This window comes from Amblyomma mixtum, chromosome 3 (genome assembly GCF_055824585.1).
Source record: "Amblyomma mixtum isolate Tamu chromosome 3, ASM5582458v1, whole genome shotgun sequence".
NCBI classification, from domain to species: domain Eukaryota; kingdom Metazoa; phylum Arthropoda; class Arachnida; order Ixodida; family Ixodidae; genus Amblyomma; species Amblyomma mixtum.
This window is the reverse complement of record NC_143014.1, coordinates 304,493,408-304,509,668: the sequence shown is the minus strand read 5'-3', so window position 1 is coordinate 304,509,668 and position 16,261 is coordinate 304,493,408. Positions and strand designations below refer to the sequence as shown.

Sequence of the window (16,261 nt, the reverse complement as noted above, 5' to 3'; positions counted from 1 at the left end):
GTATAAAACTTAAACCAATCTTTTAAGTGCTCAGAAACATCAGTACACGGCTGGTATTACGTTTCGCCGCCGTTCAAAACAAGGTGCCGTGGCCAGGATCGAACCCCACGACCTTACGCTCAACAGTCAAACACCATAACCATTTAGTTACCTCATCGGGTTAGGAAGTTCTGGGATCAAAAAGGTGTAGAACAACGAATAATTCCGTTCGTACATAAGTTCAACTGTATGCACTCATTCGGACCAAATTGTTCGAACTACTTCGTTGGTGGGTTACTGGGAGGCGAGTGGGACATTTTGAACTCGCCAAATTTTACATGCATTCTTAATGTATTACAGATTGAAACAACCTAGTGCGCGGACAGCAGCCAAGGGTTGGAGCGAAACTTGGGAACACGCTCACCCTGCCACTCTTCCCCTTCTATGCAGGCGTGCAGGTCGACGCGGTACACCACGTGAGAGCGCGATGACCGGTCGTTGCAGGCGGTGGCGGCGGTCGCTCGGTGCAGCCTCACCAGGTCCACTATGCTAGAAAGCTGAAAAGTTTAAGATGTCAGACGACAGGTCGCGACTACAACTACATGTATTCAAGCACAAAAACTTAGCTTTTCAATGCAGCTTTTGCATTGCGTGAGAGTGAAAGAAGCAGTGAAGGTGCTGGGCCCAGTTTTTTAATGAATTCGCGTATGTTTCGCCTCCTTCTGAAAGTAAACTTCGGACTAGCTTTAATAAGCTAACTTTGAAACCGAATACATCGGATGAGGTTTTTAAGCACGCAACATCCGGGTTATCGCGTCACAGTTAAATGTTACACGATGAGAGGAGATGCACGGCAGTGGATAAACAAAAGCGACGCTATGCTGTAGTGAGCAAATATAATTGTTTAAAGCGTTTAAAACAGAAGTAGGAGGTTTGTAAGACCTCAAAATTGAGTTGATTCGGCTGCAAAAGTTTAGAGAGCTTGAAATCTGCAAGAACACAATTCATACTACAACCTAGACCTCGTTGAAGGAACATGAGCGCTCTGATCTTCCGCAGTGGGCACCGTATCATACTAGGTTTCTGTACAAAAGGCACGGAAATATTGTATCTTCATTTATTCTTTTTTTTTTGGGGGGGGGGGGGGTTAGGTTGGTTGGTTGGTTGGTTTATGGGGTTTAACGTCCCAAAGCGACTAAGGCTATGAGAGACGGCGTAGTGGAGGGCTCCAGAAATTTCGACCACCTGGGGTTCTTTAACGGGGTAGGAAGGGATTGTACACACACAATACAGAAATCTGCGTACATTGTAGAAAGACGAAATTATTTCTTCTAAAAGTGCTTTAACGCCGTTAAGACGAATATTTTTTGGACGAGTAGCAGGGTTACGCCTAAATGAATATTTAATGATTTTGTTCCTACTCGAAAGGTGCCGGCTTCTATTTTTTTATATTGCTGTTATGATAACTTGTACAACGTTTATTTGCTCTGCAAACAAATGTCGGGCATGAGAATTAACCACGGGAGTAATTGCCCATTAGCATCCAACCAAACGCAGCGATATAGATACGCAGGAAGGTTGCTCAGCTTTCTGAGAAGCATCGCAGTTGCAGAAAACTTCCTCCTCTAACCGGCGTCTTCCAAATGCGAAGGTTCTGTGAAAGTGGGCAAGTTTTCCTTCGCAGCCACGTGGCTGTGCTTGGGGTAATGACAAGGGGGTTACTGCCTTGATTGAAATATTACGCTTGGAACATCCTTCGAGACACATAGCACTAAGTAAAACTCAGCGGCTGCGGCAGAGAACGCTACTGACCTGGGACATGGAAGTGAGCGACACCTCCGTGGCGTTCCTCAGTTCCACAATACCTCCACGCTCTTCCAGCCGCACCTTCCGGTCTTCCAAGGACCGGCCTTCAGTTTCACAGCCCAGTATGTCCAATACTTGATCCAGGTAGATCTCGATAGCAGTCACCCTAATGGCGTACTGCAGGTGTGCAAGAACGGCAGCGGTTAAGCAAGGACAGGGGCCCATTGCTCACGGCAGGGCACACCAGTGGCCCTCAGGTAATGAAAAAGCAAAGGGGGATGACTGCTGACTGGTCCACGTTCTGTCCCTCTAGTAGTTATAAATGCGCGTTTACAGACCGCGAAAAATAACTGCGGCAATTATTCGAAGGAAGAAACATTCGTGCGTGCGGCCAGTTCCCTTAATGGAAAGGAAAACAGCTGCATTTGGTACTTCTGTGTTAAAAATAAATAAGCCACAGGAAATCATACGCACTGATTTTTTTTTCTTCACAAAGGGTCCACAAGCCTTTGGGAGAACATAACAGAAGATAGGCGGGCTTAGATGCCTCGTTTCGCAGATGCTACGAGAAACTCTTCAAAGTCAATTGTCGCGAATTAGCGACGTAACTAAAATACACAGCATTGTCATTTACAAGTGAAAGTTGGGCGCAGATTTTGATTCCAACATGTTCCAACCAGACGGAGCTCTTTCAAACCCTTTAAACCTGTATGAGGCAGTTGTGGTGAGGAACAAAAGGAACACATGCACCTGTTTCGGATTGGTAACGGCCACATCCTTCCTCGTTTCCAGAGAAGTGAGGCGGAAGGAGAAAAGTGCGATTGCAGCTCAAAATAATTTGCTTCCACTCGCTGCATTTTCATGTGCTATTGCCTGAAGAATATTTTGGGGACATACTTCCTTGATTTCTAAGTACTCATAAAATCGCAACAGATGGCATGTGTGACTCGGCACCTGTTCGAGAAAATGTATTCAATCTCATTGTGATGGGAAATGTTCCGATTTTTTTCTACTGATAATGCGTACTCTAAGGTGATGCGTACTCACTCAGCTCATTACGCACGTATTGTAACAGAATACACTCGGATGAAAAGCCTTCACTCTCTACAACTAGAATGCACATCAGACGAAGCAAAGGCGACAACTTCTCAGCCGATTCGCCAAGAATGAGACCCTCCTGGACCAGCAAACAGTGTTAACTCTAGTATCAAAAAAAGGAATAAGTGGCCAGCATATCTAATTACAAGGCATCTAGCAAATTTCTGTAGCCAGCAAGTCATCATGTGTGAACTAGTTCGCGCAAAGCGAGTTTTTTTTTTCCTCGCAGCTACAAGGCTTAAGAACCAAACACGCGCAATGCGACTTCTCTCAAGACGCGCCGGGAAGAGCACTAGTGAGGCTCACAGTGCACGCGATAAAAAAAAAAAAGCCAAGACATGACAAAGGCAACGAATGTGAATCAGTCAGTAACCTTGAGATATACCGGGTTTTCGATACAAGATAGCCACACACGCCAATGGGAGAGCGATGTGCTAAACTCCGTCGGTAGCGACCGTACTAAGGATCCTGGACTTGCGACGGAAAACACGGTACAGCTGGAGCCGTACAAACGATTGGAATGCGTTTTTGTTCGGTTAAACTATGCCACTGTTGGTGCCAAGCGTTCACTTCTTGCCCCGGGACTACGCGGTGACACAACTCTTTGGCACTAGCCACGCCAGAAGGAAAAAATTCAGAGGGCACTTAATACTGCTTACGTGCTGTGAAGGCGAAAGCATTCGTGTGTCATCGTCGTGAGCGTTCGACCTCTACATGAGCTGTACACTTAGAAATGAAACGAAGACGTGCTCCCGAACGCTGATTCTGCAAACACTGAATCCACAAATATACGAGTGAAACACTGGGACCCTCGGTTCGAATACACGTCGCGAGCTAGACTCCAACCTGGCCAATACGATAAGCACCAAGAAATCGTATGACACTACCCGCAACAGTATACGACGAAAGGTTGCGTCACAATTGGATACGAAAATTGGTTTTTGAGGAAAGGAAACACGCAGTAGCTGTCTCAGATCTCGGTTCACACCTCGGCCGCGAATGAAGGGAAGAGGCAAGGAGTCGTACAGTTGAAAGTGCATATGACGTCGGTTCGAATCCCTGTCGCAAGCTGGCCTCCAACCTGACTAGCACATTTAAGCAGGCTATATGTAACGAGAAATTGTTTGATGCGACATGGAACGCTTTACGACAAACGGTTGCTCGCAGTTTTGGTACGGATGTAATCGGGAAAACTGGCGCCACACTGAGGTCAGCTGGTAGGAGGGGGGGGGGATATATACACAAACGAATATGTATATGATTGTCTGAAATGGCGGTGCTCGGCTTGCTGCGACGCTTGATGCCGTCACCCTATTTTTGTGGCCATCGGTGGGGTTTTCTGCACCATCTGCGAGACACATGCCGCCGGCTTTTCTCGTAATGGGACTAGTAATGATTTCGCAATAAGACGCTGGCGCTCAGAGGTTGGAAACTTGTGTTTTACGTGGCGCGATAAAGTGCCACAGAGACGATCACACGTAGGCACGGGAGGCCAGCCTAATTCGATAGAGCCACGTGTCAGTGCGCTTTGATGACAGACTGTTTACTTCTATCACCACCTGAGCATAAAGAGCAGAGCAGACCACTTGTTGAACTTCTTCCGAATTCTCAACGTCTCATGCTCATCAAGCCACACGTACACGTGTGCGCATCCCGTTGGCACCATATGTGCGCACGTACTGCGAGTACGTTCTGATGTATTGGTTTCACTAAATAAAATGATGGCGATAAAAAAGACGCAGTTTACTTCTCAGAATGAGTCGACTAAGGTCGCTGCTACCGATGATTGCCTTTCAACCACTATCTTTACAATGATTACAATTAGAAACATTTAAGAGTCCTAATGTTGTAAAGAACAGATCAGACCTCATAATTTCATACGCAGACTAGTGCTTTTTAGCACCGAAATTATTAACCACTCAAGTTATTACAGTGCGGGGGAGAATGCCTATTCCCCTTTCCATTTAAAGGAAAATTATCACCAGTAAACGCTACTGACGCATGGCGTTTTTTTTTAGATTTTATGGAATCAGCAAACAAGCAAGTGCTTGCTAAATGATTTTTTGACTAGCTAAAATATGGCGCACGACTGCAGACATCACGACAAGACGGGCACATAATTTGTTATTGCACTAAAAATTGAATTAAAACACGGTCGAACCTTCAAGATCCTGTTCACCCAGATCGACAGCACTGAGAAGCTGCCAGACAAGCGCAGAATTTCTGCTCATTTCGTGATTAGAATAAGTAGGTGGTGAGAGCTCCGTACTCCGTCGTCGACTGCCAGCTGTGTTCATTTTGTGTGCTAACTTAGACGCACGCCTTCTCGTTGTAGCTGAACCCTTAAACGGCCCAGTGCACGAAGTAGTCCAATCATAAAAAATGTGCAGTAAAAACGTTTCCATGCTAACACACCGTGCTTACCGACATATGGGGCTGTCTTTCGGCCGAATCCCAGACTTGCTCCAGGGCCCGGGGTACTATACCTCGTTCGGCAAAGCTCTCCGAGGCAGCTGGGCCCTCCATAGTGTGCGTCTTGCCTGCGCCAGTCTGCCCATACGCGAATATCGAGACGTGGTGCCCATCAAGAGCATACTGCACGAGCTCCCGGATCTCGTTGTAAATTTCCTCCTGGCTTGACTCAGAAAATACCTTGTCCAGCTTGAACTTGTGTCTGCGGCGTCCCTGCGCAAGACGTGGAAAGAAGTGTTCTGGCGCTGCTGCTCGAACGACGTCTGCAACCTGCAGGAGAACACGCTGCTCGCGCATACCGCTCCGACGCATCACGTGGCCGCGTTCGTTTTAGGTACCTGAATCTACCGGCGCCTGTTCGTTTTGACAGCGGTCGCAGTGGTCTCCGCGGCACTGTAACTAACACCCTAGATAAGCTTTTGCGCTCATGTGAAGTGCTCCTGGTGTTATGTCGCATGCAAGCACAACCTTCAAAAATTGGCATAACTCCGCCAGAGACGTTTCGTACAGGACGACAACGCCGCTGACTAGACTGCGCCATTCACTTTCATTCGGCGATGCTTCGACCTTTCGACACTAAAACAGGAGGCATTTCCCCCGTGCACTCAGTACATTTGGCATCACGTGGCTCACGGGTTAACCAAACTCGCATTTGTTCTTCCATCCCTTTATTGAAAAAAAAAATACTTCTCTTGGGCATGATTGCCTTCGTCTTATGCTTTCTAACCAGCACTTATTGGGCACCAATACTGACTCAAGTTTTGGCGCTATGGCTAATTTACTATTCCTTTGAGGAGATAATAAAACTAATCGGGGTCGCGCACAGCACGTATAATCGATCCCACTGTGGCGGAGCTGGAGAGAATTAAGACAGACATACCTGAAAAGAAGCCGAAATTAGGTCAACTCTAAAAAGCAGCGTTCGTGACACCACGGCACAGAGGGGCTACAACGATGGCGAAAATAAACTAGTGTATTGGTCTACGGATTGGAAGCATAAAAGAAAAATTGGTAGCGCTGAAAATTGTACCCACTAAAATCATCACCCCAAAGACATGTCGTTGAAGCTACTGATGCTATGCATGTGAAAGAAGACGGCAAGACTTGTAGAATGCAAGGTTGGTTGTACAAGGTAAGCGGAACAGCTGCGAGCGCGAGACGTACACGCTGACTAGGAAAACCTTCTGCAGAAAGGACGGAGCTCTTCCAACGCCGTCAAGTTTTACGCCCTTCAAAATTAGAAGGAACTAGAAACCATACATTCTGCTGCGCTCAACCCGAAAATACTAGAAGACGCAAAAAATTAGCCTACGCTGAGGCAGCAATCGAATATCGAGAGTTAGCATACCTAACATAGGTCGCCGGTTAGAATTCTTTCTGGGTGCTAGACTCTAACCTAACTAGTAAGTTTATGCTGCACAAAACGTGAAATCGTTTGCCACCACCCCGAAGACTATGCGAACACTCTGCGCGGAATATATATACCAGATCGACATAGTTCGGATTCGAGTTGTGGTGCGCGGGCACCACGCTGCCCGACGACCGCCGAGTACAGCTGCTGCTGTTGTAGTCGACGAGCGAGATTATGTGCCTCTGCAAGCTCATCCTGGGCCCGCACAGCCCACCGTCGCGTCCCAGGACCGGCCTGCGATGGGCACCCGAGCCCCGCCAGCCCCTCCGACACCTCCCAAGGCGCATTGCTTCTACCTCGTAGCGCCTGAGGGCGCGCCTAGTCAACACGATGTCGTCATTGACGCCGTCGAGGAAGTCACCGGTGCCGACGGCGTGCTGTACCTGCAGTACCTCGGTGGCTGCAAGTATTTGGTGTGTGTGCGGTCCCAGGCGCACGCCAGCAAGTTAGCTACGTCCAGGGCCGTCAGCCTAGGAAACCAACGTGTAGCCGTCGATCCAGTGGGCCCGCCAGTCATGTTCGTGACCATTCTGGTACAGGCCGTGAATTTGAAGAGCGCGTGGCTCGTCAGGCGCTCTGCTTGGGACGCCCCGTTGAGTCCTTGCCGGGGGGCTTTGCCCTCACCGAGCATGTCACCATTCTTGGCGTTACGTTCTGGGCGAGCGGCGCTTCTCCGCCCAAGTGGCAGCGGATTGTAAGCACCGTACAACTGCAAGTGGCCGCGGTATCTGCGTCTCCCTTGACACTGACGAAGAGATCCCGTCGCGCGTACCCACCTTCGTCTCGCCCGAAAGAGCGGAGGCTGGAGTATGCCATGTCAAGTTACTTTTTGCCGGGTGCCGTGAGTCAAATGGACAGCACAACTTGTGGTCGAGTTAGACTATGTGGGGCAACCTTTAATGCTAGACTGGCTCGGAAGTACGCGGCGGGTCCTGGTACCGTGCGGTCTCAGGAACAACGCACCAACGGCCCTAACTCCTTTTGACTTCTACGCCGCCTCAGCACACATGTATACGGAGTTGCAAGGGATGTTTGCAGATGGGACATGGCGCGACATGACTACATCCAGGCTTTGTGAGGCCCTTTGTTTCTTCGAGTTACCGCTGGACATTCGCCAGACGTGCGCGCCTCCCCCGAAGTGGGTGGATGTCCACTACAGCAACCTACCTCACGCGGTGAGTGATTTCCGGTGGCGCGCCGAGTGGGGCGTACTCCCCACCAAAGACAGGCTCCACTCCTAGGGTGTGGTTCGAGACTCACGCTGCATAAACTGTGGTCAGGTTGAGTCGCAAACACATGTCGATGAAGAATGTGTTGTGACTAGGACCTTCCGCCGTTAGACTTCACGCGCTTTTTCCATCCCTGTGTCGCGGGAAGGGAAACCACGCGGGGCGTTCGAGCGACTCTTGTTGCGCTCCATGGGCCTGATGTTTTGGCAGAATAGGAACGCGGCCGTGCACTGGCGGCTACCCCGTCTCTCGATGCTAGCACGTCTCTCGGTGCTTTTATGGGGCTACCTAGATAGCCAACTCTTTACCCTTGGTGAGCAAAGCTTCCTCCGCAGGTGGTCGACCCTCCCCGTTGAACTAAGGTACCTTGACACTAGTGACAACATATTAATCTATGCGTTTGCCACACTTCAGGAGACTCTCTCAGCTTCCCACCTACAGTGTGCGTTGTCAATTTGAGTCTGTGAAGCTCATTTTGTTTTGCTTGTGAAATCGCAGGCCTGAGTCTCTACTTTTATATGTGAGCCTAACGGACCGCTGACTGCACAGTATTAAATATGCGAAGTGGGCGGAGCTCCCGCGGTAATTGATTTAATTTCGTTTCCTATCATTTCAATTTGTATGAATGACGTCCAAAAGAAGTGACTGCAAATAGTTGTAATTTCTAATTTCGAGACTTTTTCCTCCTTTACCACGTAAACTCTGCCCGGCCCGTGTCCTCTGTTTCTCCGACTCATATATCAACGCTTGTAAGCTACGTGTTCGTGTTTTTCAGTGAATTTCATTCTACTGTTACTATTTTATTCTATTACGTAACCACCTAAGTCACCATGGCAACCACTGGGATACAACGTAGTTGACATGGAGGCCGCCATCTTGGATTCTATTCGTGCAATCAGCATATCTGGAGGCTAGAAACGCGACCAGTAGAGCTAACGGTGTAAAATTTTTAGAGAATCCCGTCGATAAGTTCTCCTACCCACTCCTAACCAGCGTTCGCGCTCACACGAACAAATGCACAGGCTTACCCACGGGCACAGGACTGACATGCGCTGCCGGGCCTATTTTCCCTGCTCATCTGTGGCGCGAGCAACGCGCTGTGCAAACGTGCGGATGCAGGACACTTTGCGCACGAGAACGAACAAAGTGCACTGCTGTGGTGGCGGAAACCGGAATGAAAGATACAGGCAGCAACCCCTGCCACTGAAATAACTATTCCTATCAGTGATAAAAAAAAAAACTAGAGATCACTGCGGGGACCCGCACTGGGAGAATGCGAAAGGATTGACGCCTCCTCGGTACTCGTCGCCTCTCTTTTCCTCTCTTTTATCGTTTTATTTTTGTTTGTTAATTAATTTAACTACTGAATTAATGTAATTATCTTATGCTTTAATTAAATATTGATTTATTTACTCTCATTATACCTTCTTTTGTCTGGATCAATCATTCTGGTTTTTCAAATTTGGTGCCGTGGTTGCTTTCCCATCCACTCTCTGTATCCCAATCCAGCCTATTCAACCGTCCAATGGCTTTTGCTGATAATTAACTAATTTTTCTACGTCAATGTAACTTTCCATTATATATCACTCATCAAATGCACTTCAAAACAATTCAAACTTTAATTTCACTCCTTCGCCTATTTTTTCACTGTTTTGTCATCCACGGCTGTTTTCCCGTCCACTCCCTATATCGACGTCCGCGCTATTTCGACACCTTTTCGACATTTTTGGCCCTAATTAATTAACTAATCACATTATCGGCATAATTTTTTTGCGCAGCATCCTGACATGATCCTCTTTCGATTAGAGCCACTCGTTTGATGCTACCTCTTCTGAGAACGTCCCAACTGCTGCGGACACGCTCTGCGGACATGTTTTGGTGATACGACTCCATCAACATAGCAGAAATACTTTCGCATTTAAAATTCGGCATATCTCGCCTCTATCTCAATATTGAAAAGATGTAAGGCCTAACCTTTACTTTTATGCGTACGATCTTATCACAACTGCTCTACGCTGTGCATCTGGGGCTAATGCCGACATTCTCGACCTACTTCATGCCGCAAAAACGGAGAATTGAGCTACTTGTTACATACTTCTGAAGACAAATAACCGCGCTGCGACGAGGGAAAAGGAAGAACACAGGACTGGCGCTGATTTTAAACTGAAGATTTCTTACAAAGGAACACTGGATGCAATGCTCTGTGGTTGTGACAAAAACAAGCAATTATGGCGCGAGTCCAGAATGACCGGCAGGAGGTATGAAACAAAAGGCTATCCGTGAGAGGAGGCAAAAATGCACTTAATCATTGCTGAGACCCCATAGTGTGAGACTGTGCTGGCTTAAAGGTAATGGAAAACACATTTTTCGGTTTGCACTTTAAACTTTAAATTCTTTATCTGGTCTCGTACAGAGATAAAGGGGTAATGAATCGCTTAATGCATCGGCTAATGATAAGATGCATTGGTTCTTCACCAAGTGCGGATGTTCTATGGCTTAAGTGAAAAGTTGCGATACGGAAGGGTTTAGTTGAGTACGTTTTGTTTTTTGTTTTTCAGAAAAGTGCATATTTACGCCCTTTCAATGGTTGCGCTGCTTGGGCAAACTTTGAAATGACGATATTTCAACAAGCCCAATTCCATACACTTCTTATATCTTCAGTGAAAATAAAACAGGATGTCCCACCTATAGCTCAATGCTGCAGAGGGACCTACAGTTAGAGCAAGAGTGAAAATAAAAAAGAAAACGCAAGAGCAGTTATAATGCATGAGTAGTTAATGGGAGTTATTGATGTCGGAACGAAGGAATGCAATGTCAAATCCTGTGAGTTATGCACGTTTGCAAAGAAAACACGCAATATAAAGATAACGGAAAGCAGTCTTCCTTGGGGTTAATAGATATTAAAAAATATTGTTCCTAGAAAAGCGTGATGCCGCCGCTCGAACCATTCAGAATGCACCGCAGTCTCGAAAGGTGAGCTAGCGGATTTAACCTCTGCGTAGAAACATAATATACCAGGAACCCTAACAGATGTATTTCAAAGCTACAGGGCAACATGCCTTTGACATTCAGCTCAGGAGGTTTTGAATAACTTTAACAAGACATGAAATTTGGTTCTTAACGAAACACAGGAGACAGAGCTTCAAATGAATCGTAGTTTAATGGTTGGAAGGTTGCACCCCTCAAAGCGACGCTGTGCCTTTGATGCACACTGAAGTAGGACCTTCGCATTGATTTCCATCCCTTCAGGATAATTTAAAGCACACCGCAATCTCTTAACATATGCGGTTATACTAACTTGTTGGTCTGTAGTCGATACGTTATTTTCCAATACGAACAATGAATAACTGTCGGACGATTTAATACAGCATATTTCCGTTCAACTTGAAAGGTGTCTTAGTTATGGTACTCTTCCGCGCACTACATACGTACAGGGAAGGCTGGAGAGTAAGGCTGGAAGACTCTTCAAAATTCTTTTATCAGAAAAAGAGCCCGTTGACACCTTGGCTTATGGAAATGCGTCAACACAAACACCACTTCAAGAAAGAAATGGTAATGAATCACAGCGGCACACACTGATAGAAAGTACGTGTACAATGATGAAACTGATTTTTCACCTCTTTCTAAGAATCACACTACGTTTCGGAGGAGAAAGGAAAAAAATCATAAAACGCAGGCACGAAAACTGAAATTCTAGGCAATCTGAAATAAGGCATCTTTTTCAGGTATAGCTTACGACGAGTGAAAGAGTCAATTCTCTCACGTTTCCAGCTTGGTGAGCTCGAAAAATGGAGCTCACTGCTTCTTTTGGGTATTTTGTCGAGATCAGCATTTTGTCCAAACACAACGCTGGAACGCGCGCTCGAATAGCTGGCCCTCTTCAGTCAGTAATTTTCTCTTTCGGATGGCCTTCAGTTATGCACCCAAAGGGTGGATGCCCGGGCAGTGCGGGGTCTATCCAGCCTGCCCGGTTTAAGCCGCCTGGTTTGTACAGTGCGCAGAGTCATCCACCGATGGAAGCGCGTGGCCTTGGCAAAACGACCGCGTCGGTTAGCAACATCTTTCGAGAGACGCTAATAAGAGGATGCCAGCAGCACGAACACCCTTAGAGCTTTTGCCGAAAAGTTATACTTGCCGCGGCGTCTTTGAGCTGAGTATTTGTCTTTATTTTTATTTTAAATAGAAGATCAGCAGTACTCGAAAGTCGTTTTCACACGCTTTGTATGGGACCGGGCAGGAACAGAATGAGAGGACAAATGTGGGCGTCAATATCGCCACTGAAATCAATTACTCAGCATGTAGCCACTGCAATCAGTGTGCATGTTTGTGAAGAAAACGAACAGTTGTTCTCGTACACCATAATAGTGTCCCATTGTGCATGCTATTTTCGTAGAAAGCACGTGTTACGAAATAGTGCATTTCCAAGCACACCCACGTACTTGCGCATGCAAGACGGCAACGATGCGCGAAAACCCTCCCTGGTGTGACGCACATGTCGCTTCACAGCAGCGAGATAGATAGACTGTTCCTTTTTATCATTCCCGTTGAACTTGGGCGTTAGTGAGTGTCACCTTGCCTAATAAATTAAAGTCGCTGTTTTATTTACTAATATTACACTTTTTCAACTTTTTTACTTTGAATTCCAATCTGGATATTTCCCATTCTAAGCTATTTCTTAGTTTGTAAGTTATATTGCTTTGATTTCTGTGACTATTCCTGCCATTGTTCTAATCCGCTTCTAAACCACCAGTACAAGTCGTTTCTTGCTTGTCTCTACTGCTGATTTTGTTATTTTTGCTTTTACTGTACTTAAAATTCAGCGCTTCTGGAAAGCTGCCGGCGTCCTCTTCGATACCTGGATGTACAGCTTCACAGTCCAACGGAATATTTTTATTTATTTCTGCACTGCTATTCCATGTTACACATGACACATCTCCTTGTTCGCACTTCCTATATATCCTGGTTCTATGAAAACCTCTAATATGAGGACACTGCCTGTTGAATTGTCATAGAGCGTCTCCTTCCAGATTTTCGCACTTTCCGACATTGTACACACGGAGTCATTTTTCCTTGTTACCGCTTTTTGTTCCCACTTAGCGTCTCGGTTCCACGGACTGTCTTTTTAGCGTCCATTATAATTTCCTTTCCTCTGTTGTTGCCAATGTAGTATGATTTCTAGTTCGTAAGCTTTCTAGTTCTTTTCTTCCTCCCATGACATCGTTTCTGCTGTACAAGTACCTAAAGACTCTGGACCTCTTCTTATCTCTTTTAATTAGGCTCTCCTCGAGCAATATACACATCTGTTTTTCCCGTTCTTCAAAGAATAATCAACCCAAATGCCGCTGTGCAGCTTTTTTCTTGTCTTTCCATGAACCTCTACAGCCAATTTGGTTTCGTCTATGATTTATGGGGGTTTAAAGTCCCAAAGCAACTCAGGCTATGAGGGAGCCCGTAGTGAAGGGCTCCGGAAATTTCTACCGCCTGGTGTTATTCAACGTGCGCTGATATCGCACAGTACAGGGGCCTAAATCGAAATGCGACCGCCACGGCTGGGATCGAACACGAGCCTTTCAGGTCAGCAGCCGAGCACCATAACCAATTAGCCACTGCGGCGGCTCTCTACAGCCAATTTGCTAACCATTGTTTGGTTAATCAGTAGTTTTTGTTCTAGACCAGATTTCAAGCATACTATGCACGGTATTTACGCTGAGCACCATCTGTTTATAGACGATAGCAAAGGCGTGTGCTGTTGGCGCGAATAGTGGAACTGAGAAGCTGGCCATTAATTTTTTAAAACAGGGTTTTTCAGGTAAAGTGAAGTTTTCTGCGGCCATAGTAATGCCAGTTCTGGTGGGCGTCAGAAAACAGACAAATTGTGTTATCTGTTAAAATGAAGAAATAAATTCTGCTACTTAACTTTTTAACTATTACCGACAGGAGCCTGATCAGAATTACAGATTTGCAACTGGCCGTTAGTAGCTAATTCAGTTTTTAGAATTGCCAAAAACGGCGATTAACCTCGCCGCTGTGGCTAAATAAATCTGGGCAATTTTTGGTGTAATTTCAAAGACTACGAGTAGGTCAATTTAATCGAGTCACAGCCTCTGCCCCGCCCGAACTATAGTGCCCTCCGCGCCTCGCCACTTCGCTGCTCCAGCGCGGGAGCGGAAGAGAATAATGACACGTATCAGTTCAGTTTTATTCCTTAAAGGCCGCTTTTCAGGGGTCGTTACATAAGGGGTAACCTATTCTGACGCCCACCAGCACTGACATCAGTATGCTGGAGAAAGCTCTTGTTGACCTCAAAAATCCTGTTTTTTAAAATTAGAAGCGGGCTTCCCAGAAACACCTGATACAGGCTTATTGATTATGCAACAGCTAGCGCAGAAGGCAAGGCACGAAACGTAGAAAAGGCGACAGCAGCGCTGTTTATATTGTGCCTTGTCGTGCCTTGTCTTCTGCGCTGTTGCATAAAGAAACGTAACCAACTTGCCCGGCTTTCTGTCCTACTAAGCATAGGCATATTTAGTGTCACTACGGCGGAGCGATTAGCAGAAGCAATGGCAAGTCTAGTGGCGCCAGTAGCCGGACACCACTGTTACCTCAGACTTGCATTTGTACGTTTCTCTAGCTGGTCAACAGATTCGTCATTTTGTCTGATTCGGCTTAGGGACAATGGCAAAATTCGTAACATCACCGGTTTTTCGTGGGAGCGCAAACGAGATATTATATCGGGGAATTCATTTGGAACACAACTCAATCATATGGAAACAACCCTTCAGACCCAGTTGTTTTGCACCAATCGATGTTGCGGTTCCAGAAACAAAGGGCCCGCAGGGACCTATGACCTCGAAAAAGAGGTGTGGCCATCAGGGAAATCTCACCTTCTGGTCCTGGCGCACCACACGTACGGTCCTATGGTCTTTTGTGGAGACCGGTTCCACTTTTGGCTTGCCTTCTGAAGGTAGACGGGGTCGGATACGGCAGAAAACTCTAACAGCCTCCTGCAAAAATTTTCAACCGAAGCAGTTAAACAAGATTTCTGATCAAGAAAAGGAAACACGACAGGCTCTCATCTTCTCGAGTGTCCTTTATAAGAATTCTTTCTTCGAAGTTCTCTATAGATATATTTCTCACCAACTTGTTGAACGATAAGATGTACAATTTTGTAAGATACGGTTTTTCGCTTTTTTGAGAGCAAACAAATGTACGCGTTCTCTATTCACTTTCTACATCAGCGCACAGTCAAGTTGCTGGATAGCGGCAAACGAAGCTTGCTTCTCAGACACATATGCAATGGAGGCAGCAAAAAAACTGACATTTTATCCCTAGAGGTGAGGCTAACTGTAAAAGGCTGCAGCAAGTTCCTTAAAGTATACAGCAAGGAGCGAGAAAAAAGCTGGTGGTGTGGTTTATACTGACCCGCCTCTTTTAATAGCTCATTATAAACAATTCATCTGCTGCTAGCTACGCTAACAATCCCTGTAGACGTGAGCTGCGTGCAGAAAGATGTGGAGAGCATCGTTCGATGGCTTTATTGTGTCTTCCCTAGCCCTTTCGGCCCTGGATTTTTTATTTCGGTCGCAGATTTTTTTGCTCCGTGTTTTTACAACGCCTAAGGCCCCATAACCATGCAGTAAAATTTAAAGCTCGTGGTGCGAGTATTAATTGATTTACAGGTATGGTGTCAAAATACGCCATCAGGCCTCAATGGGTGTAAAATTCGAAAGGGTATGTTTTGGGAACCGCAACCGACAAGAAAGAAATTAACGAAAAAAATTCTTATTTTGCAGTGTGAAAACCGATAAAGAAGCTTTTTTACTTTCCTTCGTTATTACAGCGCAAAGACCGCACAGAACAAGAAGGGGACACAACAGCGCTGACTGACAACTAAGTTTTATTCGAGACCAGTAAGGTTTTTATACCACCTGGCGATCAGAACAGGAAAAAAAACATACAAGAATAGCTGTAGGCATGCGCAAGGGTACAAGAACGGCGGTTATCCGGCACGTGTCAGATTTCACATTCTAGATATTTCATCTCTTTCTGGGACAATGTCACTGATGGTGCGCTTATGCACTCGTCCTGCAGTCTTATAATCATAGCAGCTTCTATTATTTCTCTTGTTCATGTGTCTCGGTGTTTCCCTATGACGCTGGATTGCCTGTACATCGGTTCACATTTATCGTCGCGGTCATCTTCTGCGCTGCAGTCCCTGCAATGTTTGGCTACGTGGCCTGTGGTAGCCACACGTGCGACATTGTCA

At 46.3% G+C, this 16,261-nt stretch overlaps 1 protein-coding gene across 1 annotated transcript in view; it reads right to left on the bottom strand.

Annotated features, from left to right (window-relative positions):
* Window positions 1-16,261, bottom strand: part of LOC149355447 (uncharacterized) — a 97,669-nt gene that overhangs the window by 21,089 nt on the left and 60,319 nt on the right. The window contains exons 7-9 of the mRNA XM_089576116.1: window positions 5,308-5,568; window positions 1,792-1,962; window positions 398-536 (exon numbers count right to left, since the gene is read on the bottom strand). Of these exons, the coding sequence (XP_089432242.1) occupies window positions 398-536; window positions 1,792-1,962; window positions 5,308-5,568 (571 nt within the window). The remainder of the gene's footprint in view (window positions 1-397; window positions 537-1,791; window positions 1,963-5,307; window positions 5,569-16,261) is intronic.